This window comes from Ammospiza nelsoni, chromosome 5 (genome assembly GCF_027579445.1).
Source record: "Ammospiza nelsoni isolate bAmmNel1 chromosome 5, bAmmNel1.pri, whole genome shotgun sequence".
NCBI classification, from domain to species: Eukaryota; Metazoa; Chordata; class Aves; order Passeriformes; family Passerellidae; genus Ammospiza; species Ammospiza nelsoni.
In genome coordinates this window covers 58,594,803-58,622,755 of record NC_080637.1, presented here as the reverse complement: position 1 = coordinate 58,622,755, position 27,953 = coordinate 58,594,803, and the positions used below count along the sequence as shown (strand labels likewise).

Here is a 27,953-nt window from a genome sequence, read left to right as displayed (position 1 = left end):
CTGCTCTCCCTTCTGCCCCACCTCCACAGCACTGGATTTTCCCAAGTTTATTTCTCCAGCCTATGCTCCAGTCAGTGGAACAAAGCAGGTTCCTGCAGATCAGCCTGAAATAGCCTCAAATATTCCTTCATGTTCCTGATCATGATGGACAATGCTCTGCATGTTTGCAAGCTGGAAGCAAGGTTTAGAACTCTTACACAATTTTATAGTTGTACTTTCCTCTCGAGCACATCGTAATTGCTGCAAACTAGCTTAAGTAATTACTACCCATACAATATATGTCATGGCAGGCAGCAGAATTTTTTTGCAGCTTGCACATATAATAGCTAAATTTCAGCCAAGTGACCCTGATTTGAGGAAAGAGTAGGAATGATTCATTTCAAATGGGCAACCCACTGCCAAATGCCTCTCTCTTATGCCCTAAACTTCAAAGTCCCAAGACTGTTTGGGCTTCTAGCAGTTTTCAAAATTCCTTTAATTCTTTTACGTTTCTGCATTCCTGTGCTGCTCCAGACATTGCCTCCTGCTCACATCCTCAAAATTCTGGTTTCTTTAAGGGGCAGGCTAAGGATTACTGCCATCAGAACAAACTTCCTAAATGCTGTGGGGTTGTTTTCTCTCTTTTTAAATAAGGAAAATGGGATGATCCATAAAATCTTTAGTCCCATTAACCCCATAGTTCACTGCACTGAAATACCCTATTTATTATTATTATGATTTCCCACCCACCAGAATGTTTTAGATCTTTGTATAGGAGGGGTAGATAAGAAAGGGATATACAAACCCCAACATGATTCAGTAAATTATAGTTTTAATGTTGACACAAAGAACTTGTGCAATGTTTCCCAGCAAGCAAGCAATCAGGCTACCTGAAAAACAAATCCTACTCTGAAGTCTCCAATATTCAATAAACAAGACACTTTGTCAACACAGAGCTATGTTTTACAGAAAGAACAAAAGCAAGACGAGGACAATGCAGACAAAGGGATTATCAATACAGTTTATGGCATATTCTTCTGAGATAATTTTTTTTCCCCTGGTGATCAGTACAGAAAAACAGTTGCATCAGCAGCTCATAGAACTGAAATATAAATCCTGCTGTTAAGCATATCTGACAAGGAAATTGATGGAGTCAAATCTCCTGTGGTTAGACAATGCGTGTCACATGGCAGTTGTCTGTTTCATCCAGAAATAAGGTGCTGAAGACATCATTAAAAAAGGTAGGGTGGTATTTGCAGGCTCTGTCACAGTCAGGATTAAAGTTCACCTCCAAGATCTGAGGCTGCATAATTCTTTTCCCTGTCAAGGCAAACACAAACATTGCTGCTTAATACAAACTCTACAGAGATCCCAAATCACTATTTTTCTTTAATCCAGAAATTATAGAAAATTATTGGAAAAAGCATCTTTTGTGACTCAAACTGCCAAGCCAGCAGGGTGTTTTTGTTTCAGTGGGTTGTTTTTTATTGGAGGGACAGAAGTATGTTCTACCATCATTATCCAGAGGACAATTATCCAACAGATTCTGGAACTACTGTGCTAATTCAATGCCTCCTCTGGAATGAAAATTTGCAGCCATTCAATATGATCTCCCTGAATCAGCTGTTTTGCTTGTCAGTCTCAAACATCTTCAAGAAAACTTTGCTTCTCCTTTCACATTTCAGTACAAACCTTGCTTTCTTTAAACCTCCTAGATATTTAGCAGTCCTGTTCCTTTAACTGCAGCCACCCCCATCTGCCACTTCATACCACTCCTAAAGGAAGTCAGGAAATTTAATTTTCTTTTAAAACTTCATCAGTTCTGAATCAAATGCATTCTGTGCAGAGAAAACCAAAGGATTTTGTTTAACGTCTGGTGTTGAGATTGTTAAGTTAGGGAATGGATAAGTGAATCCTTCTGATGGATAAGTGAATCCTACTGTGCTTTGCACAGGAGCAACAAATCTCTTTGTCCACAGGCTGCCCACAGCTTTACAGCGTTGCCAGCGGCACCACCCCTCACTTTCTAAAGGCCAGGGACCTGTGCAGCTCATGTTCAGCCAGGCATGTAATGTGAGGCTGGTTCTTTTACTGCAGTAGTTGTCCTCAATCCAGTAACGTTTGTGAGCTGCTCTGCTCATCCCATTCAGGACACCTCTGGGACAGGTGAAACAGGATCCAGTATGGACATAACAAAGCACATTCAACCCTTGCTCCACCTCATCTCAGCAGCAAAGGCTCCATTTTATATCTCCTGTTTCTCAATCATGTCCCTACATGAAGCAACTCAATCTTCACAGCATCAGTCCCTGCAGCAGCGGCCATGGGGCACTCACCCAACACACAACATCTAATTGCTCTGCAGGCAAATGGGCACAGGCAAGCAACTTCTCCTGTGTCCCAGAGAACCCAGTACCACACAAAGAGAGTCTGCTCAGCTCTTTTCAATACTCCCTGGCAGTTCTCTTCGTCTTGGTGCCTCTGCTACTTTTTTACTTCTACAAGGAACACATGTCTGAGTCAGGGACATTTACAGAACATTTCTGAGCCTCCTAGTGAGACAATAGACTATTCTGTCTGGCAGACTTTGCAACCAGTCCTCCATCCTCCACAGCTGCCTGGAAGAAAGGCTTCAGGTAGGCAGCCGTGCTGTGGCACTAACATGAAGCAGCCTCACTCATGTGCTCTTGCAGAGACTGGTAACAGCTGAATGTCAGCCCTGAGGACATCAACAGCACTGAAATGGTGAATGTGGTCCCTTCCCTGTCACAGTAAGTCACTGTGCACCGAACACTGCTCCAAGCTTGGAAGCCACAGGCAATTAGATGTCTCCAAGAATTTCATAGAGAGTTGGGTATTTCAGACATTTGTTTGGGGTTTTTGTGTGTGTGGTGGTTTGATTGAATTCTTTTGGTCCCCTCCCCCACCCCCCTGTTGTTTTGCTCTGTTTTTCTCCAGAGAACAACAGCAGCAGGGAAACAAGGATGCAGCCCAGCAGCTGGCAGCTGCATCACTCCTGTTAAGCAGCATGGCAGATGCTTTCCCCACAAATTTGCAAATTCAGGTGTCAGTGGGAGGCACAGAGAACAGACTTCTGAAAAGGTCCACAAACATAATTCAACACTCAAATAAAGAGCTTCTCACCATCTCTGCTGGTGTCCCACTTAAGCATCAAGTCAATGGCATATATTGCTCTTGAAGATGGATAATCACAGATGCCAAGAGGGGCAGGCTTAGATGTAGCAACTTGGAACAATTCAGCAAATGCCTTAAAAATACTTGCCTAATAACAGAAAAAGCAGTGAATTCTGAATGAGCAGTGAGCTTCCATAAAACCAACACATGTTTCTAATCACTTCATGCAGTGTTTGAAAGGGTTTGTATCAATTGCACTACACAACAGGTGAAAATCTGCACAGTACTGGCTTCCAAATGTGCATTTAGACCTAATGCCAACACAAAGAAAGCACCAGGCAACATCCATGGACTTTTCTGGAGAGCCAACGAATACTATGGAAATCCTAAAAATAGTGCATTTAACATTAGAATTAACCCCCTTCTCAGGCATTACGCCAAGTATTGCACTTATGTGTAGAGGAGGGGAAAAAGAAAACCTAGGAGAGTTCTGTGAAGACCAGCAGTACAATTGTGAAATTCCTGCTTTTTTTCCTGCCCATTCAGTTGTAGTCTTGCTTTGTTTTGTTCTGTTCTGCAATGAAAAATCTTCTACCCATTTATACCCCTAAGAAAGGTGGGGGGGACATAGAAATTTGAAGAATGTATTACATAGGTATTTTGAAAAACAGTCAGATATCCAATCTGGAAACGAAATAAACCAGGAAGAACACAGATGTGAGTTTTAGCATTGAATTTATGCTGCAGTGAATCATTCCCTCTATTTTCTGTACACTGTACTACTTTGAGTAACCTACAGGGTGTATTTTTACATCTCTTTTTTCACCCCTTGTAGTCTCTTTCAGACTATTTTAAACCCTGTCATAGTCTGAGTATACAAGGATCTAGTTAAAACAAATGTGAATTAATCTAGGAAATCAAGTCACAGTTGGAAATTTATGCACTTTTGAATGAATATGCACATATAAAGGCTCAGCTATCATTCACTCTGTTTCTTCCAGCTCCTAATAAATATGGAAGAATGAAAGAATTCCGTTTTGTGCATGTTTCTGAAGTAGCTCTTCACATTCAGCTTTTTCTTTCAAGCACAAATCACAGGAAAAATGAAAATCAATGAGAGGGCCCTCATGTGCCTTCCTGCATGTTTTATGGAACTGTAGTATTTGGAGCTTCCTTTTTACAGTAAAGAGATGCTGTGGTATGAGAGAGCCATCTGTGCTCTTGTGAAAAGTCATCTGTGCAAGGAGCAGGGACAGGGCCCTGGCAAGGCTTCTAACACAGAGAAGCTGGGGCAGCAGCAGAAAACTCTGCTTGAGAGTAGTCAGGACTGGCTGTATTGCTACGTCCAACATAAAGAATTATCACAGTGTGATCATGAAGTAAAATTTTCAAATTAAAAATACAATCCTCTAACAATCAAGTATTTGAGGGCAAATTACACAGTTTGAAGTAAAGATTAACATATGATCTCCTTTGTGACACACATGAAATATGTCTTCTAAGAAAAAAAATCCTAACAACCCAAGACTTCTGGAAATGCTGGTTTGCTGAGTATAAAAAACTCAAACCACATAATGAACATTTACATGAGAAAGATGAGTTGCTGACTTACTTGTACTGTTGTCCAAGGATATTCAGGATATTGTTTTTCAAACAGAGGAATAAAGTCTTCACAGTGCACCTAAAACAGTTCAGTAACATCAAAGGCTGACTTGGTCAGGAATGACAAGAGAACAGAGCATCAAATATATTTGCTATTCATACAAATGCAAGTAGAGAACTAGGGAATTAAGACAGCTCCCGAATACCTTCCTTGTTCCAGGATTTCTTGTAAAAGATCACACTAAGGCTTTGACAATGACAAGGTGTTGTTTTTTATAGTTCTTTTATTGTCTCAATGTGGATTCCATTCAGAACATAGGTTTGTATTACTTTAGATAACCACAGGTGACTGGGGCAAAGAGGGGAAAGAGTCTAGGAAAGTATTTGCTTAGGACTTTAGGTATTTTGAACACCCTGTTGAAGTGGATGTGAAACAGACTATTTGCTAACAGCAAACACCAGAAGATTTTCTACCAACAAAAAGGTGAGGGAGTGTTTTGGGCAGTTTGCTCACCTGTTTCAACGTCGCACCAGGAGCGTAATTCATGACGGTGAAATGCTTCTCGTAGTCATCCAAGTCATCAAGCGAGAACACCCTAAGGAACAGAACAACTCCTCAGTTTAAGGGCTCTGTGTCAGCAGTGCAGCCTGCGAGGGGAGGGCAGCACCTGTTGGAGAAGCGCAGCCAGAACACGTCGTAGCTGTAGAGCCGCAGCGGCTGCACCGAGCGCAGCAGCACCACGTAGCGCACGTCGAACTTCACCTGCCCCACGTCCTCGCGCTCAAACAGCACCGGCTCCTCGATGTACTTGCACACCACCTGCAGCACAGCACAGCTCAGGTGAAATGCTAGTGTCACACACCTACAGCACAGGGACAGCTCAGGTGAAATGCAAGTGTCACACACCTACAGCACAGGGACAGCTCAGGTGAAATGCAAGTGTCACACACCTGCAGCACAGCACAGCTCAGGTGAAATGCTAGTGTCACACACCTGCAGCACAGCACAGGGACAGCTCAGGTGAAATGCAAGTGTCACACACCTGCAGCACAGCACAGCTCAGGTGAAATGCTAGTGTCACACACCTGCAGCACGGCACAGCTCAGGTGAAATGCTAGTGTCACACACCTGCAGCACAGGGACAGCTCAGGTGAAATGCGAGTGTCACACACCTGCAGCACAGCACAGCTCAGGTGAAATGCTAGTGTCACACACCTGCAGCACAGGGACAGCTCAGGTGAAATGCTAGTGTCACACACCTGCAGCACAGCACAGGGACAGCTCAGGTGAAATGCAAGTGTCACTGCACCTCAGTGACTTAGGGCAGCCCTGGCTGCATTTCAGCTTTTCCTCAGAAAGGTGCACGAATAGACAAGGTTGTTTTTGTTCACACTCTGACTACAGGGTGTGGAAACATGGAGGCTAGGATGTTCTCATTGGTAAAACTGGTGACTTTGCTGTTTTGCAACAATTGTGAAGCAATTCTGTGTGCATTTCTGTACCCCAGAAAACACATGCAGTCCACATGTCACCAAAAAATGGTTCTGAAGCGAGCTCCAGAGCTCACACACAGTGATGTACAGGTGGATGTCACAGGCTCCCTGTAAAAAGCTCCATAATTCATCTCCTGTTGGCAAGGGTGGCCCTTTGTGCCACTGAGCAATAACACCAACCAGGGGACAGAAGCAATCATGTTCCCAAATTGATGAGCAATGCTAACTACAGCCAGGGCAAGTTTTAGTCTTTCCATAAGGCAACATCAGGCTCTGAGTTTATCTCTGCAACAACTGGAGTTTACCAATTTGCCACTGAATTTACTCTGAACTGTATGCTTATGGCCAGCATATGTATTTTGAAGAATAAATTTCCTTTGTATTTTCAGACCTCGTTCTATGAAGCAGTTTTTTCAGCTCTGCTTTTTAAATCCCATTCAAAACCATGCCCTCTCACCTTTGGGCTGCTTTCCCTGTGCCTGATGATACTGTTCAGGTTGTTGGTGATGTGGGTATCCAGGCTTCTGGCCAGGTTCCATGGTTTGCATATCCAGTGATTATCTTCTCCTCTGGGAGAGAAAGTGAGAGAGCAATACCTGTAAGTATCCACCTCATTCATCCGGCTAAATATCCATTTGGCTGGATACATGTCTTCTCCTGAAAAAATACTTTAGAAAGCTGTGGGCTACACTGCAAGAATTAAGACTCCTGCTGACAGCTGGGAGGAGTAGGTCTTAGGAATAAGGGAGAGAAAAGGCAGTGGTACCTTTTACAATTTTTTTTTTTTTAGTTAGGGCTTAACTCTGTCTCACTGTTTATTTCCTTCTACTGCATCTGACTCCATCAAAAGGGGAAAACAACCCATCAACAGCATCACCATGAACATGCACAAGCAAGTCACAGTGTGGAATTGTTCTGCCAGGAGCCTGAGAACACTCTGGCAGGGTAGTGTGCAATTTTCCAAGTTGGTCCCTACTGACACCTCAAAATCATTTACATTAAATGACACCAGAACTCATCGCTTTGGGAAAAAACCACACAGATGATCAGCAGCTCACACTACAGGAAAATAAAACCACACCACCATTGTCTCACTTTCTAGCCTCCAGACACCTCCTGGGGCAACATTCTGAGATATGCTTGAGAAAATCCAGCAATATGCTGGTCTTTCCACCTATCTTTTCAAGTCAGGACAGGGTGATGCTTGATGTCCTTTCCTCAAACTATTAAAGTATCATAAAGTGAGCTAAAGATAGCATTTAACTTCTGTTTTGTTTGTTTGAAAATCCCTACCACCTCCTTCCCACTAAGCTTACATACACACTGCATGCATGGTCCGTCCTTGATGCTGAAAAGGAATTAAACCAAAGGGACACGTGGCAGATGTGCTCTCTCCTGGTCAGTGCCAGTCCATAAGACATTATGTGTAGCAAATAATGGCCAAATGAAACACCTGGCAGGTGTCACCATAAAAAACAGGCATCACCAAAGCAGCAACCTTTCAACCACAGTACTCCATGCCAGACAGAGCAGTAGCTAATGCTCTCTTTCTCTCTCACAAGAAGAGAAACCATAATTTCCACCCAAGGGAGCTGCACCAGCAGAAGTGTGGATTTAAAACCCTAAAGCTCCATAACTGCTCCAGTCTAACACTAATTTTACTTTCATAACCTTACAGAACCCAAGTACTTTAAACATTTTCCATTCTGGCTTAAGTGCAAGAACAACTGCTACTGTTCCCTTGAAATAAAATCCCACATTTGTGGCAAACACATTTTGAGGTTCTGTATATCTGTTAAACACAAGAGGCAAGATCCTGACGAGGAAAAGAGCCAAGGACTTCAACTATGTATTCAAATCACAGCAAAGTTTCTGCATTTCAAACTGCATTGCTGAATTACTTTTACCTAAAATAAAAACCTAAAAAGTCTCCACTTTTGAGGTAAAATTCACTTGAATATAAATGCAGCAAGAGCTAAATCATGGTAGTGCAACAGCTGCCAAGACCAAAATGTGGGCTCCTGTTCTTTGAGGAAAGTGAGATCAAGACAAGACAAAACCTGGGGAAAAGGAAACACAAGTCACCTTCTGTCACGTTGCTGGAAGCAGCTGATGAACTGAGGCAATTCTGTCTCGAGGTTAAAAGTCCGAGGCAACCACCTGGGCCCATCTGGTCCTCCAGCTCGTCTGGCAATGGATGCCAGGCAGTCTTTGACAGTCAGGAGGTTCTCACATGGGAACTGATTCACCATTACCTCAGGCCTCTCCTCACTCAGCTTCCTACAACGCAAACAAGTGCTTGGTGAAGGGGGAACGCTGGGGAGGCCTTTGGGAACACAGTTTTTACAGCAAAGAAATTTAAAAAGAAGTATTATCAGGGGAATAATGAATCCTATAATTAATTAACCTATAGTCTTTGAAGTGTGAGAAGTTGTAGAGGATGTCTGCCTCTCCCTCGTTGTCTGTGAATACAAAACGGGGATGTGTCAGGCTGTTGAGAACTTGAGGAATGTCTGTGAAAACCCTAGAAGAAAGAAGCACACAAAAGAAGAAAAATGTCAGTTTAGTTCCTGAAACTGATCAACTAATGCTTGAATAGAAAAAAAACTTTTATGCTTTTCCTGTATACACTCTCTGTGACTATCTCTTCTTGATTCACACAAACAACATAAATTGAAGTGGGATAGATAAAAAACTTGTGAGAGATTACCTAAAAATTATCTATTTTGAGATAGAGATGACAGCTTCATAAAAATAACAGTTCAGAAGATGATGACTAAACCCCTGACACAGAAGCAGTAACATGAATTCACTGTTCTACATGAAATATCCAGAAATAAGAGTGGCCTTGTGAATGCCTTCACTCCTGAAAGAGCTCTAAAAATCAACTTGCTGTCACCCACATGAAAGAAAGTCATAGGAAATCTTGTCAGCTAAATTCTGTAGCTGCAGAAGATTATTTTTGTTTGTTCAGAACTCAAAATAACCCAAACATATGAAAGTAGGTACATTAGGTATATGCTGGGAATACAGAAAACTTTGAAAAGCTTGATACAAATTCCCTCTCAACCTCATTTAAAATCATACAAAACACCAACCCAAACCTCACATACATTTCAGAATGTAACTAAGAATGAGGTAAATTGTTGTGTAGCTTAGGAAACTTCCCTCTCAAATAAAACCAGTGACTTGGATGCTAAAATAAGCAGATAGAAATAATGGTTATTTTGATGACTTTATAGCTTTAAGTGAGGCCACTTAATTCAGAATTCAGCATGTTAACTCAAAAGGCAAGACTGTTTTTTATATCATTCTCATGGTAAGGAAACATTTGAACAGAATAAAAAGACACTAATTTTTTCCATGAGAAACTACTCTATTCTTCCTTCTCTCCAGATCGATTCTTATCAGTTGTAGAACTTTCCTCTCCTCCTCCACTACTAACCAACTGGAAAATATATTCCCCTGAGAGACACTTCTCTAACTTCTCTAAAAAGATGAACTGCAGAAATAGCCCAGTCACAGGGGGAAATAAATTCTTTAAAAAGCAAAGTATGTAAGGTGCTTTGCATAGCTCCATGTGTGAGATATTACAATATTTATACTATTTGTGCTGAAGCCTGTAACTGAGAGAGCTGACTTCACTCTGGATGAAGGGAATCAGCCTGTTGAAAGAAGCCACCAGTCCTTCCTCACTGTTGCAAGAGAACAAAATTAGTATTTCCACAGAGTCCCAGTAGCACTTCTTCCTGCAATTTGTGGCTTCTTGGCTTCTCCTTGTAAGTCTGCACACAAGGGGAAAGTGTAATACCAAATGTACTGGATCCACTACAAGTGCTGCCAAACCCACAAGCTCCCCTAACATCCACTGGTTTGGAGCAGCTGTTAGTCCTTGCTGGAGCAAGAGGAAATCAAAGTGGTGACCTAAAGATATAAGGCCAATGATAAAATGCTGTAAAAAAGTCCTGAAGCACCCAAAATCTACACACAAATAGGCAAGAAAGAACACATGCAGCACAAGAAGTACTAAAATTGAAGTTGTTCAGAAAATGCCAAACTGGTTCTTTACAAACACACCCTACAAGTCACCATCCTGTCCCAGAGCACTCAGGATTACATATTTGAAGACTTGCTTAAAATGCAGCACAAAAGAAATAGGGGAGCTCAATTTAGCTTTAAGTGCAAGAACATCATTGCAATAAGATGAGGGAGGTTAAGATTAGAGAGGCAATAAAGCCACTTCATTTGTTCTAAGGTAATACACTGGTAATGCCACAAAAAGATACAGACAGGTAAGGAATGCACCAAGTCCCACTGTGGCTTTGGCAGAGGGCAGGACACCTCAACTGCAATCCTGCGTTATCAGCCAAGCTATTCTGGACCTTTCAGTCCAGTATCAGTGGCACACTGAACTAATGAAGCCAGCTAACCATGCCTCCCAAATGATGGGTCTTTTCCCCTGAAGTTTTTTCCCCTGGTCTCACTGAAGTCCTGGTAGGGATGCTATGAACTCTGGGATTAAAGATGACATTCAGTGAAATTATACAAGTAAGATAAATATGTTTAGATTTTACTTAACTTGAAACTTTAAATATCTAAAACTATGAAGCAGTTATGAGAATCAACTCCCACAGCACAGAGCTGACAAGACCAACCAAAACAAAGAGTTGCCTCATAACAGCTCTTTGGACGTTTTAAAACAGTAACTGATGTAGCTGAAAAGAAACATGAAAGAGAAGATCAAAAGAAACAGAGATGATCAAGCCCAACACCAACTGGAAAGACTTTCCCTAATAAATCTGTCTTTGAAGCATTTAGTTCTTAGATTCTTTTTTTCAATTCAGCAATCAGCACAGCTGGATAGAACGATCTCCCTAGGGCAGCAGTTACTATGCTACAAGCCCTAATTAAACCTATAAATTTGCTGTATCAAACTACTTGTACTCACTCCCCTGCTTTTTAGAGCTCAGGTTAAACATTTATTTGATCTTCCACTCTCTGTCTTAACTCTGCTTGGATACAAGATGCTAAAAGTTTGTTCCAGGTTCTAAACTTTGCAGCCTAAATTTCTTCTGAATCCCCTAAAACAGCAGCAATCCACACAGGAGAGCACAAACATTATTAACAGGCTACACCCATCTAGCCAGCTCCATATGTTCCCATCTGTCTGCCCAGGGTGACAGCCCTAAAACATTTAGGGAAAGCCAAGAGCACTGGAAGGCTGCAGCTCCCACTCAGTCATCTGGACTCTGAGATGCTGCTCTACCTGTGGAGGAACATTAGTACACAAAATTCAGAGCTCAGAGAGACCTTACAGCCTCCTGTCCAGATATGAACAAGATAAAAGAAAAGGGAGGGAAGCCCTTAAGAGTACATTGACTGGGTGTGGATTAAATTTCTTAGAGGAAAAGCAGGAATAATTTCATGTGCTTCCTGCTCCTTCCCTGCCTAATGTGAGTGCCATTCATTTGAAATGTAAGATACAAACTAAAGAGGTAAGCAGTGATAAATATGTGTTTCCCAACACCCTAAGTATTGCTTTCTGCCTCTATCAGAATGCATCTGCCTTTGACTCCTGTATCTGAGTACATCAGATGAAAAGTATCAGCTTTTGCTTATCCTCACAGTCATGTAACCAGAGATTTCAACTACAAATGAAACCTTGACTACCACTGGCCTCTCCACAAGAAGTGACTTCTGATTCTCAGTAGTTCTCCTCAAGTAAACTTCATCTAGGGAGTAACAAATCAACACAAGAAGCTGGTGTGTAAGTACACCTACCAAATACATTTTGGTGCAACTTTAGCATTTAAGCAAAAGGTTTCAAGCAAGAACTGTGATCCCAGTGTCAGACCACAAACACCCCAGAGAGCAACTCACAGCACATGCTAAGCAATGGTTGTTCTGGAATAAAACCAGTAACAAGGCAGCCTGGCCATGCAGCACCACTGTTTTTGCTCAAAAAAATCCCTTATCTTTGCAATGTTCTTCCAGCTTTCTTCTGAGATGGTTTGACAGCATACAGCTCATTTTTGTAGTAAGCACATGCCCAATTTAAAACATGCCAGGTTTTTATAGGATTCTTGTTTGGTAATGCCATCTGAACAAGGGGAATAGTCTACTATATATTCACAGAGCAACCCCTGTGGACATACATGCTATAATGCAGAAGACAAGTCTTTAGTGCCTCTTCTACACCTTAAATCATTCTTAGAGAAAACAACACTGTCTAACTTAGTGTTAAAACATGATGCAACTTTTCTTTCACCAGAAGGTGGCACTTACTAAAAAAAAGAAACAAAAAACCAAACTAAATTTATTTTTTAGAAATTATGTAAGTGACAATTCGTTCACTTTAAAGAATAAATCCAAGAGCAGTAACTAGTAAGTCAGAATTTTAGGCAAGTGGCTCCATATAAACCCACCGTTAACTTGCCTCAGTTCAAAGATGGAAAAGGCTGTTCAGCCTGAAACACTGCAATTACTGCACATAATGGTGGTAAGAAAACATTTTGTTTGTGGATACATACTTGAAAACTTTGTCTTTGGCATAAACTGGTGGATTGATCGCTACAGGAAGTTTTTCTTTGTTTTCTGCTAAAATTGCCTAGAAAACAGAAAACCACAAAAAGTTAATTCCAGGCAGAATGAAAGAGTCCATTGCATGTCTTACTCCATTCTCTTTGGTGCAAGTGAATTTCAGCAAAGTTACAATTCCATTATGTTGTGTACTATGTTGATCAGAAAAAAAATCAGTACAAGAACAGAGGCAGAAGGAAATCCTAACAGTAAAAAGGAGTAAGAAATAAGGCTTCAAAAAAGGAGTAAGAAATAAGGCTTCAAGACCAGAGCACACCAACACTGCTGAATGACCCTGAGAAATTCTTGTCTCCTAAACATGAAAAAAAAATTCCTCAAATCACAGCCAACCATATGCCATAGAAGACAAAGTTGTTGTATTTCCAACAAAATGGAAGACTGACCATTTAGTTGTGATACTTTGTTACAGATGACTAAAAAAATTATAGGATGTTGGAAGCCAATTCTGCTCCTGTGAAAATGAGCAAAACGTTTTTTGCAGTCCTCAGCAGTAGCCATGCCTGCAATGTCTCTCTCCATCCTGTACAGCCCCCCTCTGACTGCTAAAAGGAAATACACTTCTGCATCCCTGCTGATGCTCTGCAAAAGGAAGCAGCTCTCAGAAACTCTGGGACAGGAGAAGTACATCTTGAGAAAGAAAAGCAGCTGCTGCTGTGCAACAGCTCTTTGAATTCCAGCTGATCCAGACTGTCATAAATTGCAGTGAGGTGTCTGTCCAGCCACATATGCACTTCTTTACCTTTAAGGTTGGTATAGCAATAAAATCCTGCATAAGTGGAAAGACAAACAAAACCACAATGGTAATCAAAGATCTTAGACACCACCTTCTGAAAACTGGTGAGAGATTACCTAAAAATTATCTATTCTGAGATAGAAATATGAAAGGTAGTTTAGCTCTGACAGCTTCATAAAAATAGCAGTTCAAAAGATGATGACTAAACCCCTGACACAGAAGCAGTAACATGGATTCACTGCTCTACATGAAATATCCAGACTGGGCAGGAACAAATAAAAAATAATGGTTGCAGTCACTCCAGAAAAAGAAAGGAGCCTGTACTTTTAAGGTGAGAAGATTACAACTCTCAGAACAGTACCAGAGGATGCATTACTGTGTTTTTTGCAGCTCAAACCCAGGGAGCTGTTGAAATCTCCCTAGTCCCATGAGATACTTCCTCCATCCCAGACATTCCATTAGAAGCTGCCTCCCCTGACACTTGCTTCTGCAATCAGTGCCCCATCATCACCCACAGCATCATCTAAGTTAGTTACAGCCTTTGTGGTCCGTGTTGGAAACCCAAATTGGATAACAGAATAAAAAACAGGTATCAAAAAGTTAAGCCAAAATGTTGCTGAGTTGTCACAGCAACTGGGATTATTTTACATATAATGAGAACTGTCAGCAACATGGTATCTCTTTCTAGCTGTATCACCTTTCTAGCTGTATCTAGCTCTATCTCTTTCTAGCTGTGTCACCTTTGGTGTCTAGGGATGTGGCATGCCCTGAGCCACTCCTCACTGGTTTGTCACTAGCTGAGACTTTCTTTCACTCTAGAATGTCTAGCAGTAAATGAAAGCTCTGTTGGTTGGTTCTAGCATCAGTAGAGCTCTCATCTCCCCTCAACAGCTGAGTGGCAGAGGCAGTTTAAAAAGAAAGCTACCTTGAAAAGATGTTTTTAAGGTAGAGTGGTAAAGGAGGATTCTGGACTTGTTTGCCACACAGCTCCTTAACTTGACCCGATCATACCAAAACAGAATTAAAACATGCAAAAGTTGCCTTTTCTGAGACCAAGGCTCTTTTGCCAACAGAATACATATAAGACAAACTCTGGGTGCATTGCTGTCCCTCTGTTACTGCAAAGTACAGCTCTTCCAAAAATGCAAAATCACAACCAATCCATCTGCCTTAGGTTACAAGACAGCCCAGCTATTATGAGTGCACAACTTTACCTAGCAGAAGCAGGTTAACTTCACTTCTGACTAGATATTGTTAATAACAAGATGGATAGAGCATTTTCTGCCTCTCATCCACCATAAAGAAACACAGGGTTGGGGTTTAGAAGCTGTATTTTGAATGCTATTAGTAGCCAGTAGCATCCTCATAGGTATCAGTTTCCTCATTTTTCTAATAAGTCAATCTTATGTAGACGCTGTTCATGACAAGGAGATTCCAAACATTCATTTCACATCCTTAAAATATCCCAAACGTTTATTAGAAAGGAAACAAACTGAATCAGTACTTTAGAAGAGTGCCATCAACTTAAAAATGTTTCTGCTCCAATATTTATTAGTTCTAAACCACAACACAGCCCAGCATCCAGTCTGAAAAATTAAACTTATCTTACAATAATAAAACAAATCTTTCTGTAATGCAAGACTGAACAGCAATGCTACAATAACAAATTCAATCAATAAGCCTATTAGGCAATGTATCAAACATCTACCTGGAAGATGGATGCCTCATATGAAGTACCTTGTAGTGTGCTTATAAAAACAGCCATGCAATACAGCAATAAAATATTAAAACTTGTTTATGTTGCTCAGTATTTAAATACTTAAATATTACGTATAAGACATTTCTTGTCTCACTGTGCATTGAATTGTTTTTTTATTTTAATGGGGGTCCTTTGAATCAGTCTTTAAAAAGAAGCAAAATTAGAATTCTTGCAATGCTTTTCTAGACTCTGCCTCTTCTTAAAAGAGATAAGATATGGAATTAACCTGTTAAAATCATACCTGGTAATGCTCATCTGGTGGCTCTGGAGTGGAAGAGCTGACATCCAACACTTCAGGCAGCCAGGGTAACAAAACACACTTCCTGATCAGGCGATCCGTCTCCCCATGAGCGTAATCACGAGTGACCTCATCTGCACCAAAACCAGGAGAACCTTTAGGAACTGCCTTTCATTTCCCACTGAAAATCTTCAAATGACAGCTGCACAGTCAATACCAGCACAACTTTTGTTATTTCAATGAAAAATTAGAGATAATTAATGAAACATGATAAAAGAAGTATTATTTAGGATGTTTATCTTCATGTGATGGAGGCAGAGGGTGGCCCCTGATTAAGATTACAGGAATAAATCATTTGCCTGGTGTTTCCCAACTTTCAGAGCCTGACTTTCCAACTCAAAGCTACAAACACAGATTTTAAGGGATTTTTTTTTAATCCCTCAGATGACTGAATTTGCAGTTTCACTAAGGTAGTGATGCAAGATTTAAATTCTCTGTCAATAGCAACATTTTTGGACTGCTAAAAGGTCTGTATCCTAAAATACAGAAATATTAGACAAAGAGAACTTTTATATTTGACAGTGTTACAAGAATGCAGCCATTTTGGTCTTGAAACATTTGTTCTACTGTGAAATGTTCAATGATTTTGTAAGAACTGGCCCATTTTCTATTGCAAACTTTAAAGAAAACCCCAGCTCCTCAGACACACACTCACCACCAGTTTCAAGGTCTCTCAAAGGCCAGAGAATCGTGTAAGCAATTTGTTGAGGCATATAAAACAGAGGTGCTGCTGCAAAACTTGGCTGGTCTGAATGCTGAATGCGTGATCCAAATTCATCCATGATGTACCAGACAGGAACCTTCTCCTCTGCAGTCTGCATGAATAAACAGAGGGGGACATCTTGGACACACATGGACTGCAGGGAAAGCTCCATGAGACAGAGGCACTGGCAGCACTCCTACACCACTTCTCAGATTCCTGCTTCAGCCTCCTCTTTCTTGTGCTACTGCTATTGCCTACCAGACCCACTTTCCCTGAACCAAACCAGCTGCTTAAGACAGCTAAACCAGCAGAAGGCTGCTTGGTAGGATTAGTTTTCCTTCAGTTTCTCTCAGAATCAATCAGCTAAAAAGTGTGTGAAGTTTAAGTGTGAAGGAGAGCAACACTGCCACCTGCAACAACAGCTGGCTGCAAGTGTGGAGGCTGCATCGTCAAAGTGCCCCCTTCCTGCAACACTCATCACGAAAAAATCCTGAATGAGAGAATAAACTTTAAATTGCTTGGTAGCACTAATGTGGCCTTTTTATGGAGGCAGAAATGGAGCAGAGAGAGTAGACTTGAGATATTTCCTAGAAAAGTGAACAGAAGACAAGTTCAGCTATGGGATGAATTAATTGTCTTCTGGAAAATCACTTTTCAAGTAGTAACACAGATAATGCCATTTCACTCACAAGTTATTCATGACAAATTGAGAAACAAAGAGATAGGATAGAAAGACTCAGAGATACTGTTCAGATTTCTCTTTCATTTAAGGAAAAAGTCACACTGAATCCCCTTCTCAGGGATTTCAGACCTGATTCTACTGTGAGTTAAATTTGAGCTTAAATGATAAAGATGACCAGTCCAGAGAACAGTCTCAAGACCCTGAGCTAATAGGGGCAGTCTCCTCATGCTCTCACTTCTCAGGGCTAGCCCTGCCCATTCTGCATAGGGCTGAGGCCAAAGAATTCATCTTCCTCCTTTTTAATTCAAAAGACTCAAAAAACCATTGGAGCTCCAATGCAAATGGTACAATTGGGTTTTCACCTGCACCCCAAGGGCTGTATTCCCTCAAAAATGGCATGTGTGCACTTGAGGCATTTGAAGGCTCAAGACACGTTTGCACAGTGCTGAAGGACTACAGAGGGCAGGGTGACCTTGTGAGGTCTTACCCACACACCCTAAAAGCAGCATCTGCTCTCCTTCCAATGACAAAGAACACCTGTAAGGATCTTTGCTAATATTTATGTATTGGAACATATCCACCCCAAAATTTTTAGCATCCCGCACAGTCTTACCCCTTGAGAGAGCTGGTAGGTCTGGCTGTACTTCCACATCTCCTGCAGCACGTGCTGGATGCTGCCCTCGTCAGGGATCTCTCCGTGGAAGGCGATGCCCATGAGGTTGGCCATCCTGTGCAGCAGGCCGGGCACCTGGCGCAGCTGCTGCCGCGCGTGCTCCGCACGGAACGTCCAGGCGTGGTCCACGAGGAACACGCTGCAGGAGAGTTGGGGTGGCACCACAGCCCGGGTGGGGTTACACCCAGGGCTCACACTCACACAGACACACACATGCTCTGAACAAATGCTGCCTTTCCCTGGAGATGGTGTGATAGCTAATCGGCTCCCTGAGCACACACTGGGGCATTGCAGGAGCAACTTTCCAGCAGTAATTTACACTCTGGTTTTGCTCTAGAGAGCTTATGGTGAGAAAACTTATTAGTGAGCATTTCCATGAAAATGAGGAGCAGATAAAGAACAGGCACTCAGTTTATGAGCTTGTTCCCTTTAAAAGCCAAGAACACAAATGCCTTCCCTTTTTATCACTAGGAACTCTACTGCAACAACCTGACTTTCTTGCCTTAACCAGGAAAACAATACACTCTTTTGAAAAATTACTTGAGGTCCTTGTTAGCCACAGGGTTTGTGATATCTACTGTCATCTGTAAAGCCAGGTGGAGAAGTCTGATCATTAGAAGCCTGTATGTGCTATTAAAAGAAAATGAGCAATAAGTTTTGATTGTTTCCATTTGTTTTGTCTTTTTTTTTCTTTGGGTAGGGGTAGGGTGTATCACCAAATTATTTTTTTTAAAAATTGCATTGCTTAAAAAAATTACAATCTAACCTAAAATAAAACCATACGTATCTGGCACAGTTTCCCTTGACAAGTTTAATCCTTGCTTAGGCTGCATGACTTTTAGAAAAAAACCACAGTTTTTCAAACAGAAGGTTCTTCACATTTTGGTGATATCACCTGACTGTACAATTACAGAGCAAAATCTCAACTCTACTTGCTAGCAAAATCCCCACAACACATAAAATACCCTCCACAACACCTACATTTCAGGAATCTAAAAACATGTTAGCTGTCACATAGGGCAAATATGGTTGAACAATTATTGTATCCCAGATTCCACACACACATGAAACCTCACTTAATTTTAAAATTAAAGACTCCAGAGAATGCTAAGGTCAATCTCTTTCAAAATGTTAGCAAACAGGTGTGGTAGTGTTCTGCTCCCACATTCAAACACCTGAATGCTGCAAAGAAGCCCAAGATTATCACAGGAGCTGGTTCTGAATTTGATAATTCAAGTGTATTCTCAGATTTAGAAAGGTTAAGGCAGGGGTATAAAGGCACATACCTATGAATCTTTGTTGGTTTTACTCATCAAGCTTAATTTAATTTTTTAGATTTTGCATGTTTACCAAAGATCTAAAAAGTATGAATGGTCTCACAGAAGTTTTACAGAACTGAGCAGAACTGAACTTAGATCTCCAGCAGAGATGACTTCATCTCACTGCTTTTTATTAATGTATGACAAATACCCTGTTCTATATCTGAAACCAGTAAGAACACAAAAAGCAGTACTATAATATAAAGTTGTTTCTTACACAACTTTATATTAGTCTTATACATGCTTCCTAGTCTTACACTCATGACAGATAAGCTGATTGTTAGCAAGAGAACAGTAATTTAATATATTAAATTCCACACACATGCACATGACCACTCTTGAATTATATTTCAGCCAACTGAAGGAAATGGAAGCCCACAGAACATTACTGTGAGTACCTTCTTGGCATGAGGAGATCACAAGTATTTCTTTAGTTTTTTTTCCACAGGCACACAGTCTTGCAGATACAAAGGTATGCTTTATTTTTGCAGAAATAATTTCAAAGTTGCCTTTTCCTTATTTTCTCCCTGAGTTTACTAAAAAGCAACTTCTAAGTATCTTCCTGCATGATTTAAAAAGGAACCACATTAAGATATTTGTGCTCCCAGTACCCTTTGCAAGGGGTGCTTCATAGCATGCATCTTTCCTCAAACATGCAGCTATGTCTTAGAGGTGGAAAAGAGGATTTCTGAATAGGTTCCAACAAGTCTCAAGGCAAGTCACTATTATTTTAGGATTTCACACTACTCAAAGACTGAACAATATTTTCAAAAACACAACTCACCTATTGGGATTAGAGGCCTGAAGTCCATTCTCATTTGTTACAATAACTTTGAAACAAGGTTCATTTCCAGGATTTGGTTTCTTTTTAAATTCTTCTTCCATTTCTTCATCAACTTCTTCCTCGTCATCCACCTCTTCTACTTGCATTATTCCAAAGTAGTCACCAGCATCAAATATCTGAGATGGAAAGTGCAGAAAATATCATGCAACTGGATAAGATAGAACTCTGATATGCACAATGAGACACCTGCAGACATTTCTTCCCTGTAATCTGATGGCATTTTTAACCTAAGAGATTAATGAACAACAGTATTTATTCTTTCACATTTTAACAGAGCTGTTTGTTTGGAAAGTTTCTTTAGTCAATACTGGCAGGAAGCTTTGTTGGTTTCTTTGGCAGCAGCAGGTCTACTAATGACTGTCTATCAGTTTAACATCTCATTAAGAATTTTAGAGGCTGAAAACAGAATACCCTTGCTCAACCTTTGCTAAAATCAGTAATTTAAGACCTGCAAAACCAAGTGTTACCCAGGCCCCACCACCATACTAAAGTACATTAAGGTCCCTGAAGAAAAAGAGCTTTTCCCAATTGAGTTCTGAACCAGTTAAAAAATCTCAGCCTGCTTCTCTCTCTCTTCTTTCCCTATTAAAGGAACTATCAGTGCTCACTCACCCCCAGGTAAATTGGGAGATTCCTTATACTGCTATATATAAAATTAAGTTTCATACACTTATGTCTACTAAGGTGCTGAAAGGGGTTTGTTTACATTCTTGCCCACTCTGGATGCAACAACTCCATCTAGAACATAGAGAAATGAGGGCAGTCACCACACAGGGCTCCCTTCCCAAACAGTGGGCTTGCATATCTGGCAGAACTAAGACCCTGCTGACAACTGCCATAATTTCGAAATGAACATATGCTTTTAGGAAGACAAAAATAGGTGAAGCCTCCAAAGACTGTTGAAATTTTTCAGAGGGAATTATTTTGCTAGAATCACTCACATACTACCTAATAAACCAGGCATGGGCAGACAGATGATTTGCCTCAATCTAATATGACTAAAAAGTAGCAGGGAAGGAGAAAGGTCTAAAGTCTGAGCTCTCAAGTTACTGGTTCAACACTCCAAACCTGCAATGGTTCAACACACAGCCTGCAATGCCACATTATTGAAAATCATTACTTCTATATATTGACAACTTAGCTGTAAAATGCCAGTGGCAGCAACAAGTTTTCATTTGTTCAGGTGAGTGTTTCTACAGGACAATTATTTTTGCTAAGCCTCAACGGGAAGGTGATGAAATCAACTCCACAACTATGAAGAAAGGGCACCTAGAAAAAGCAGACAGTTGCTCAAAGAGGGAGTGTCCACCATTACAGGGAGAAAGTCAGCAGGACAGCAACAGCTACTTCTCATCTTAAGCCACAGTTCACAGATCAGAAACAAGGGGAGAAGTATCTGAAATTCCCTTCTGAGGAACAGGGGATGGTATTTTCCTCTGGCATGGTGAAAGCAAAGGAGAGGGGGCCATGTTGGATAAAAAATCATAGAATGTCTTGGGTTAGAAGGGCCCTTAAAAGATCATCTTGGTTCCATCCCTGCTGCCATGGGCAGTGATGCCTTCCAGATGCTAACAATAGCTAACAGCTATTAGCTGTTATTGGCTAACAGCTTCTTAGCACACAGCTTCTTAGCTAAATGCTAAGGAGATGCTAACAGTATGTTGGTTAATACATATATCTTTTTAGGGTAAAGAAAATTACTCTCCAAACAAACTTACTAGAGATTAAAGCCGCACCTATTTAAGAAAGAATGAAATCAGAAACTCCGTTTCTTTCACTTCAGCAGGTATCAAAATAGTAGTTACAATTTATTTCTAGTTTTCCAGTGGCTAGAAAAGGATAACATTACTCAGTAGTAAGCAGTATCAAAACCTCTTGCTGTTCTAATAGTAGCTTTCAATGCTTTTTAAAGTCTCTGCATGGTTGCCTTGAAAATTTGTAGTTATTGAAATTCATGTAGCTGCAGGCAGGTCCCAGCAAAAGGAAGAGCCCTGCCCTGTGCTCATAACTACTTCTTGTCAGATTGGCTCCCAGCTGGGTGAGCTCCCTGGTCAGGTTTAGGGCACAAATGCTAATCCCAGCAAAAGCAGCGTGCCAGCAAACCAGCGTGCCAGCAAACTCTCTTCCCTGAAGTGACACTTCAGTGCTCCTGCCTGGATCAAGGGCCACCCTCAACAACCTCCTTAGCCAGCAGAGAAGCGACAGACAAGTGAGTGGGAGCCATCAGAAAATGGAAAGTGTAAGTGGGAGCCACTTGGCATGTGCTGCATCGTGGCCCTGTGTGTGTTTTCCACACTTGGCTTTTGTCTTGAGGAGTTTGTGAGAGGGACAGGAGGCCAGCCATGGCTGACTCAGCTTTAGCCTCCTCTCAGGACAGGCTCCACCCGTTTACCAAACACCCGCAGTGAATACACCCGAGTTTCTCCACAACACTAAGGGGAAGCTGTTGCGTTTATATTTTTATTTTTTTGTATTTAATATCATCTCAAGACTGAAAAATGAAGGGATTCCGAACGCCCTAAGCCAAAGTTTGGTCTTTCCCTCTGACAAATTATCAGATACATGAGGCTGTAGCAGTTGCATTTAGCAAAAAATCCCCAATTTTAATACCTTTACAGAATTATGCTTAATGAAAAATTTCTTCTAGAGAATTTATAACCACCTAAAAGTGAACTATGTGTACACCTCACCCAAAGCAAATCACACTTCTCGCAGCAGCAGCAGCTCAAGACCACCTTAATCAGTGGTTTTTTGTGAGGGTTTTGCTGTTTTTTAAACTCCTAGTTGATAATACAAGCAGTTCAGCAGTTCACTGATGGGTTTGGCAGAAGCACCTCGTTGTCAGTGTGGGTACACAGACAGTTTTGTGTGTCCTCTCTTCCTCCCTCCCTCTGAGCCAGGCTGTCACACTGAACCTATTAACACAGCAGCTCCATTAAGGGAATCTTAAGTAAGCTCCTTAAGCAAAAACCAGCTGGATAACATCACACCACCAATCTGAAAAGTAATCTCTGGCTTGAAGCAGAACAGGGAGAGCTCACATCAAGTATTCCACCAGTGCAACCACTAACTTCTAGACAGCAAAAAAGCACCAACACATTCCAGTGGCACAACTGCTTGCAAGCAAAACATGTTTGGGCAAAAAATCCCTCCCTCTGCATGTTCAGGTAGAGTTCCAACCCAACCAAGCCCAGCAAACCACAGAACTCGACAGCAAAGCAGGCACATGTCGTGACAATTACCACACAGGCATCTCTAGCAAATTCCTTTAAGGCACACTGCAAACTGCTTTAAAGGCCACAGGGAACCTCTGAGCAACAGGCTGCCTTCCACTGCTCTGGAAAATAAAATCTCCCAGTATTATCATGCTGCATTCCTTCTGGTAATTAATTAAGAGCCTCCATTTCTAACTGGGATGAAACTCTAAGCAGTCTTTTGCCAGCAGCATCTGAGGGCTACAAAAATCTCCCTGCAATACAGAGAAGCCTGCAAAATAACTTAGTGTATGGCTGGAATAGAAAAAGAAAAGATTATGAATAAATTAGATGCAGGCACTGTATTTTCCAGGCTTATAAACATACTATACAGCTTATCCAAGAGCATAAGAAACATCCACTACACTAGAAACACAATTTTAGCACTTATAGTGAATGATTACATGTGCATACATATTATTTTTCAAGTTTCTGCCAGAAACACAAAAAGAATTTCCTCCCAACAGATGCTGAATGTTAAATGCAAAACTAATAACTAAAGGCAGGTTTACCAACCCAGCAGTAACACCATGTTTTGAATGAGCAATCCAATTACATCATGCTCTCAGAAGGAAACCTGCTCCAGCAGATCCCAAGGTAAATTAAAAAAAAAACCAAAAACAACCAAACCCTCCACTTCTCACAGGCTTTGGTGTACACAGTGGAGGGAGGGTGCATTCACTCTCTATGTTGAAATACGTGTGACAGTGTTGAATAACAGCTGCTTGGGCTGGGTTCTAGAGGTATTGATGCAAGAGATATTTTTATCTCTATAATAGATGCAAATTTTTCAAGTTCTATGCTAGAAAGTTTTAATCTTTGCAACAGGTTAGGGCAAAGGAAAAATTCCTCCCATTTAACACATGTCACAAGGAAACTCATCCTATGTTCTACACTGCCCTGGGGTTTTGTCCCCTAGGTTATACTTTATTACCTGGATTCCCAAAACCATTTCACCCCTTCCCCTCTCCTCCTTTTCTTTCTTTACTGCTGCTCCTCCAGCCATTCTGCATAGTCCAGTTCTAAGTCAGCTCCTGTTACTCTGTCTCTACCTCCTCAAGAGGTTATCCCAGTCCACAGCACTCCTCATAGTAACTTTTCCTGGACACCCCAATTTTCTCCATACCCTTCTGCCCTTCTGGGCAAAAACCAGAAGCTGCAGCAGCAGAGACAAGCACTCTGAGCAGCCTGCTTTATCTCCCAAAGCTCACTGAAATAATTAAGTCTCTTTTTCCACACACACTGGGACATTCAGTACAGAAGAGCCTGCTCAGCCACTACTGCCAGTAAAATGAAGCAGCAGGAGCAGTCTGCTGCCTTAGGGCATGTGCTTTCTTCCTTCTGCCTTTCCTCATCCCAGCCTCCATAAAAACATCTCTCCTCACTCTATTGTCCTACCTTCTCAGTGTTACACCCTCCCAGCAAAGCTGCTAACAAGCAAGGATCTCAGCCACAGGTCACAAATCTCAGGCCTGCATTAGGTCACAGCACAGGTTCAGTTTGCTACCTCCAGCTTCACACTGGCATGTGGAAACATAACAGCTCTCAACTCTGGGTTTTCTATACTGCCTTCTGTTCCATCCTCTTCCAGGACATCCCTTCTCATACCCTCCTACCTAAGCAGAGCAGCAGATATTCTGGGGTGGTGTTCCCAGGATGAGGGAAGAGACGAGGATCTGACTCCATGTTTCAGAAGGCCTGATTTATTATTTTATTATATATATTATACTAAAACTATACTAAAAGAATACAAGAAAGGATTTCATCAGAAGGCTAGCTAAGAATAGAAAAAGAATGATAACAAAGGCTCGTGATTGACCAAGACAGTCCAGACAGCTGGACTGTGATTGGCCATTCATTAGAAACAGCCACATGAGACCAATCACAGATGCACCTGTTGCATTCCACAGCAGCAGATAACCATTGTTTACATTTTGTTTTCAGGCCTCTCAGCTTCCCAGGAGAAAATATCCTAAGGAAAGGATTTTTCATAGAACATGTCTGTGACAATATTCCTGCTCCAAGTTCCTTGCATGAGTACTTCCTGAGGGGGGTGTAATTCCACAAGGAGTTTGTGGCTGGGCATATGCTTGAGATAGTATAGATTTTCAGTAATCTTCTCTGTAATAAACACATATTCCTGTTATTAATACTACCACACAACAGACTGAAAGCAGCAGGAACATAATCAGACCTTTCCTGACTATAAACACTCATATCAGGACTTGCAATGCTTTTCTCCTGTTCCTACTTTGCAGCTGAGATGGGGAAAAGAAGCACTCAGGTAATTAGAAATTACTTTACCTGTACATGGGTGTTAAATTGCAGTTCCCTCGCCTTCTCTACCATTCTATACTACCAGCTCAAACATCTCACCCCATCTCAGCCATTTCTTCACTGCTTATCCTGCCTTCCAGCAAACCACCACTAGCTGCTTTCTCCAGTTCTCAGATCTCTTTCTCTCCCCAGGACTAGAAATTCACCTCATTCACATCTTCTTCTCCAGGTCAGCTCCTCCAGTCTCCCTCAAGACCTCTCAATTCTCCAGACAAAAGGTTTTGGCTTACCTCTCTTTCCTGCCTCAGCTCCTTGTTCCTTTACTACCACAAATCAAAGACAGCTTTCCTCATCACTGAGGCTGGGCTGCAGATGTGCAAACAGAAAAAAACTGTCTAAATACAACCCGTGTCTTTACAATCTGTTTAAAATCACGCATTTTCTTGTCTTTGTTTCTCTTCCCTTTCTCACTACAAAGCTCCAGGAAGCAAGCAGATGGTTGCTGCAAAGGTGAAAAGGGATACTCCACCCTGCAGTGTGCCTGTGCCTCCACACTCCCTTTAGCTCAGGGCCAGGGGCCAGCTTCACCTGAAGAGCGCTGCCCAAGCCAGGTAACTCATGCACACATGACATGAGCTGGCTGAGCTCTGCACAGTTGTAAGTGACTGACCGCAGGGCAGATCTGCGTGGAACTGAACTGGAAAAAAAAAATTAAAAATCAGGCAAAAGCCAATGCAAACCATAGTGGATTAAGATATAACACATCCTTAGTCTAACACTACTACGGTTGCTGTTTTTTCTTAACTCTCTTTAGCATAAAAAGCTGAAGGGTTGAGGACACTATCCTGCATTTGCCTGGGACAGAGATAATTTTTTTCTTTGAAGCTGCTGCAGTGCTGTGGTTTTTTCGATTCATCACCTCTCTCCAGTACTGTATCGCTAGTTACGAGGCTATCCAAACGCTTCCAAACTTCACGCCGACAACAAAAAGACTAAATCAGATATGTACAATACACCTGACGTCTTTTACAGCCCCGAGCTGCAGTCTCGGTAACACAACCCGCACCGTGCCTTTCCCGCTGTCCCCTGCTAAGCAACACCGGGACTCTCCTCTCTTCTTCGCCCAGGGCTGTAGGGGCTGCCCTCAGCACGGCTCTCCACGGCCACGGCCACTGCCACGGCCGCAGCTTGTCCATCTCGGGGCTGCCCCCTCAGCGCGGCTGTCCCCGGCCCGGGGCTGCCCTCCGGGGCTGCTCTCTCAGCGCGGCTCTCCCCCGGCTCGGGGCCGCCCCCTCAGCGCCGCTCTCCCCCGGCCCGGGGCTCCCCTCCGGGGCTGCTCCCTCACCGCGGCTCTCCCGTGCGGAGCCGCCCCAGCGCCGCTCACCCACCTCTCCGCGCAGTTTGCGGCTCAGGCTCTCCCAGTACTGCGTGGGGACCCGCGATGCGCGGAGCGCGGCCCCATGCAGGGCCACGAAGGCCGCCAGATCCTCCTCGCCCTCTCCCGCCATGGCCGGGCCGGAACGCGCCGGGCGGGGCCGAGGGCGGGCGGGGAGGCGGGAGCGGCGCTCGGGGCGTTCCCGGAGCCGCCGGGGCTCGGCTCTGGAGCGCGGTGGGAGCCGTGGGCCCCGGGAGCGCCGGGATGATTTCAGACAGCCTGGAGGAGAAGGGCCTGGAGGAGGCTTCAGTCTGCCGAGCAGATGCGGGTTCTGCTTCTCTTTTGTTCTTCTTCTGCCCTTGAGCGTTAATAAAATTCACAGTGTTTGTGGTGCAGTGTTGGCCATAAGATGTTTTTTGTTTCCCCGGTGTTTTAGGGGCTCTTCTGGAAGGCCCCAGCCATAGCCCCTGAAGTGGGCTCCGGGTGGGATGTGAGGCATGGCAGGCACTGATTGCTGGCCACAGCCGTGGGAATTGCTTTGTGTGAGTTGTGATGCTCAGGAAAAACACAGTGTGAGTCATTTATTGAATTAAAGCTTTTTTATTTTGAACGTTGACAAGGAATTTTTAACATGTAAGCCTGACTTAAACATCTGTCAGTACAAAAGGGAGTGTGTTTTTTGCAAACACCTGTAGCGGAGTGCTGGCTTCTCAGTTCTTTCATTGGATGGTTTAGAAGAGATTTCTGAGAAAATCTCTTCCTTCCAAGATTTTGTGGGGAATAGCCTAAACCAGTTTAACCTGAGGCTTTTTAAACATTACTGGCAGCTTTGGTCTTGCCTCAGGTACGGCTGTAAAGCTCCAAGAGCAAAGCCAGGTGTCTGACACTGCTCAGAGCACAGGTCAGGGCTTTGCTGTGCCGCTGCTGCTGCTGCTGGGAGCACCCACACCGCTCCCTCTGCACATTATCTGCTCCACAGACTGGAAATTCCTTTTCCTGCCAGCCCATCCTCAAATCAATTCAACTTCGGTGCTGCTTGCACTGGCAGTGCAGCACTGTGCTGGGAGGAGAGTCCTACAGCACTGGAAATAGTCAAGTTCAAGAAATCTGATCTAGTGGCTGGTCAAGAAAGCTTCGCTTTCACAGACCACTGTCAGTGGAGAATGTGCCATGTTGAAGAAATACCTCTTTGCTCTCTGCCCTGTCTAGTGTTGCTGGACTGGTGT

The 27,953-nt window shown here is 42.4% G+C and overlaps 1 protein-coding gene across 1 annotated transcript; it reads right to left on the bottom strand.

The window, feature by feature from the left end:
* Window positions 1-766: 766 nt before the first annotated feature.
* TTLL12 (tubulin tyrosine ligase like 12) lies at window positions 767-26,881 on the bottom strand. The gene is made up of 14 exons (XM_059472246.1): window positions 26,741-26,881; window positions 19,762-19,937; window positions 17,599-17,797; window positions 16,256-16,415; window positions 15,544-15,674; window positions 12,741-12,817; window positions 8,618-8,734; window positions 8,296-8,490; window positions 6,668-6,779; window positions 5,385-5,536; window positions 5,231-5,312; window positions 4,727-4,795; window positions 3,124-3,262; window positions 767-1,299 (listed from the first exon to the last, which is right to left on the bottom strand). The coding sequence occupies exons 1-14, from the start codon at window positions 26,858-26,860 to the stop codon at window positions 1,148-1,150; spliced, it is 1,881 nt and encodes a 626-aa protein (XP_059328229.1). The 5' UTR covers window positions 26,861-26,881; the 3' UTR covers window positions 767-1,147.
* Between the last annotated feature and the right edge of the window lie 1,072 nt (window positions 26,882-27,953).

Excerpts from the sequence above, each read along its gene's own strand:
- TTLL12 (XM_059472246.1), bottom strand. The coding sequence starts at position 26,860 with ATGGCGGGAGAGGGCGAGGAGGATCTGGCGGCCTTCGTGGCCCTGCAT. Across the intron at positions 12,818-15,543 it reads CACCAGATGAGCATTACCAG|GCAATTTTAGCAGAAAACAA; the intron begins GTATGATTTTAA and ends TCTGTTTTCTAG. Across the intron at positions 3,263-4,726 it reads ATCCTTGGACAACAGTACAA|GCAAGTATTTTTAAGGCATT; the intron begins GTAAGTCAGCAA and ends TTCTGTTATTAG.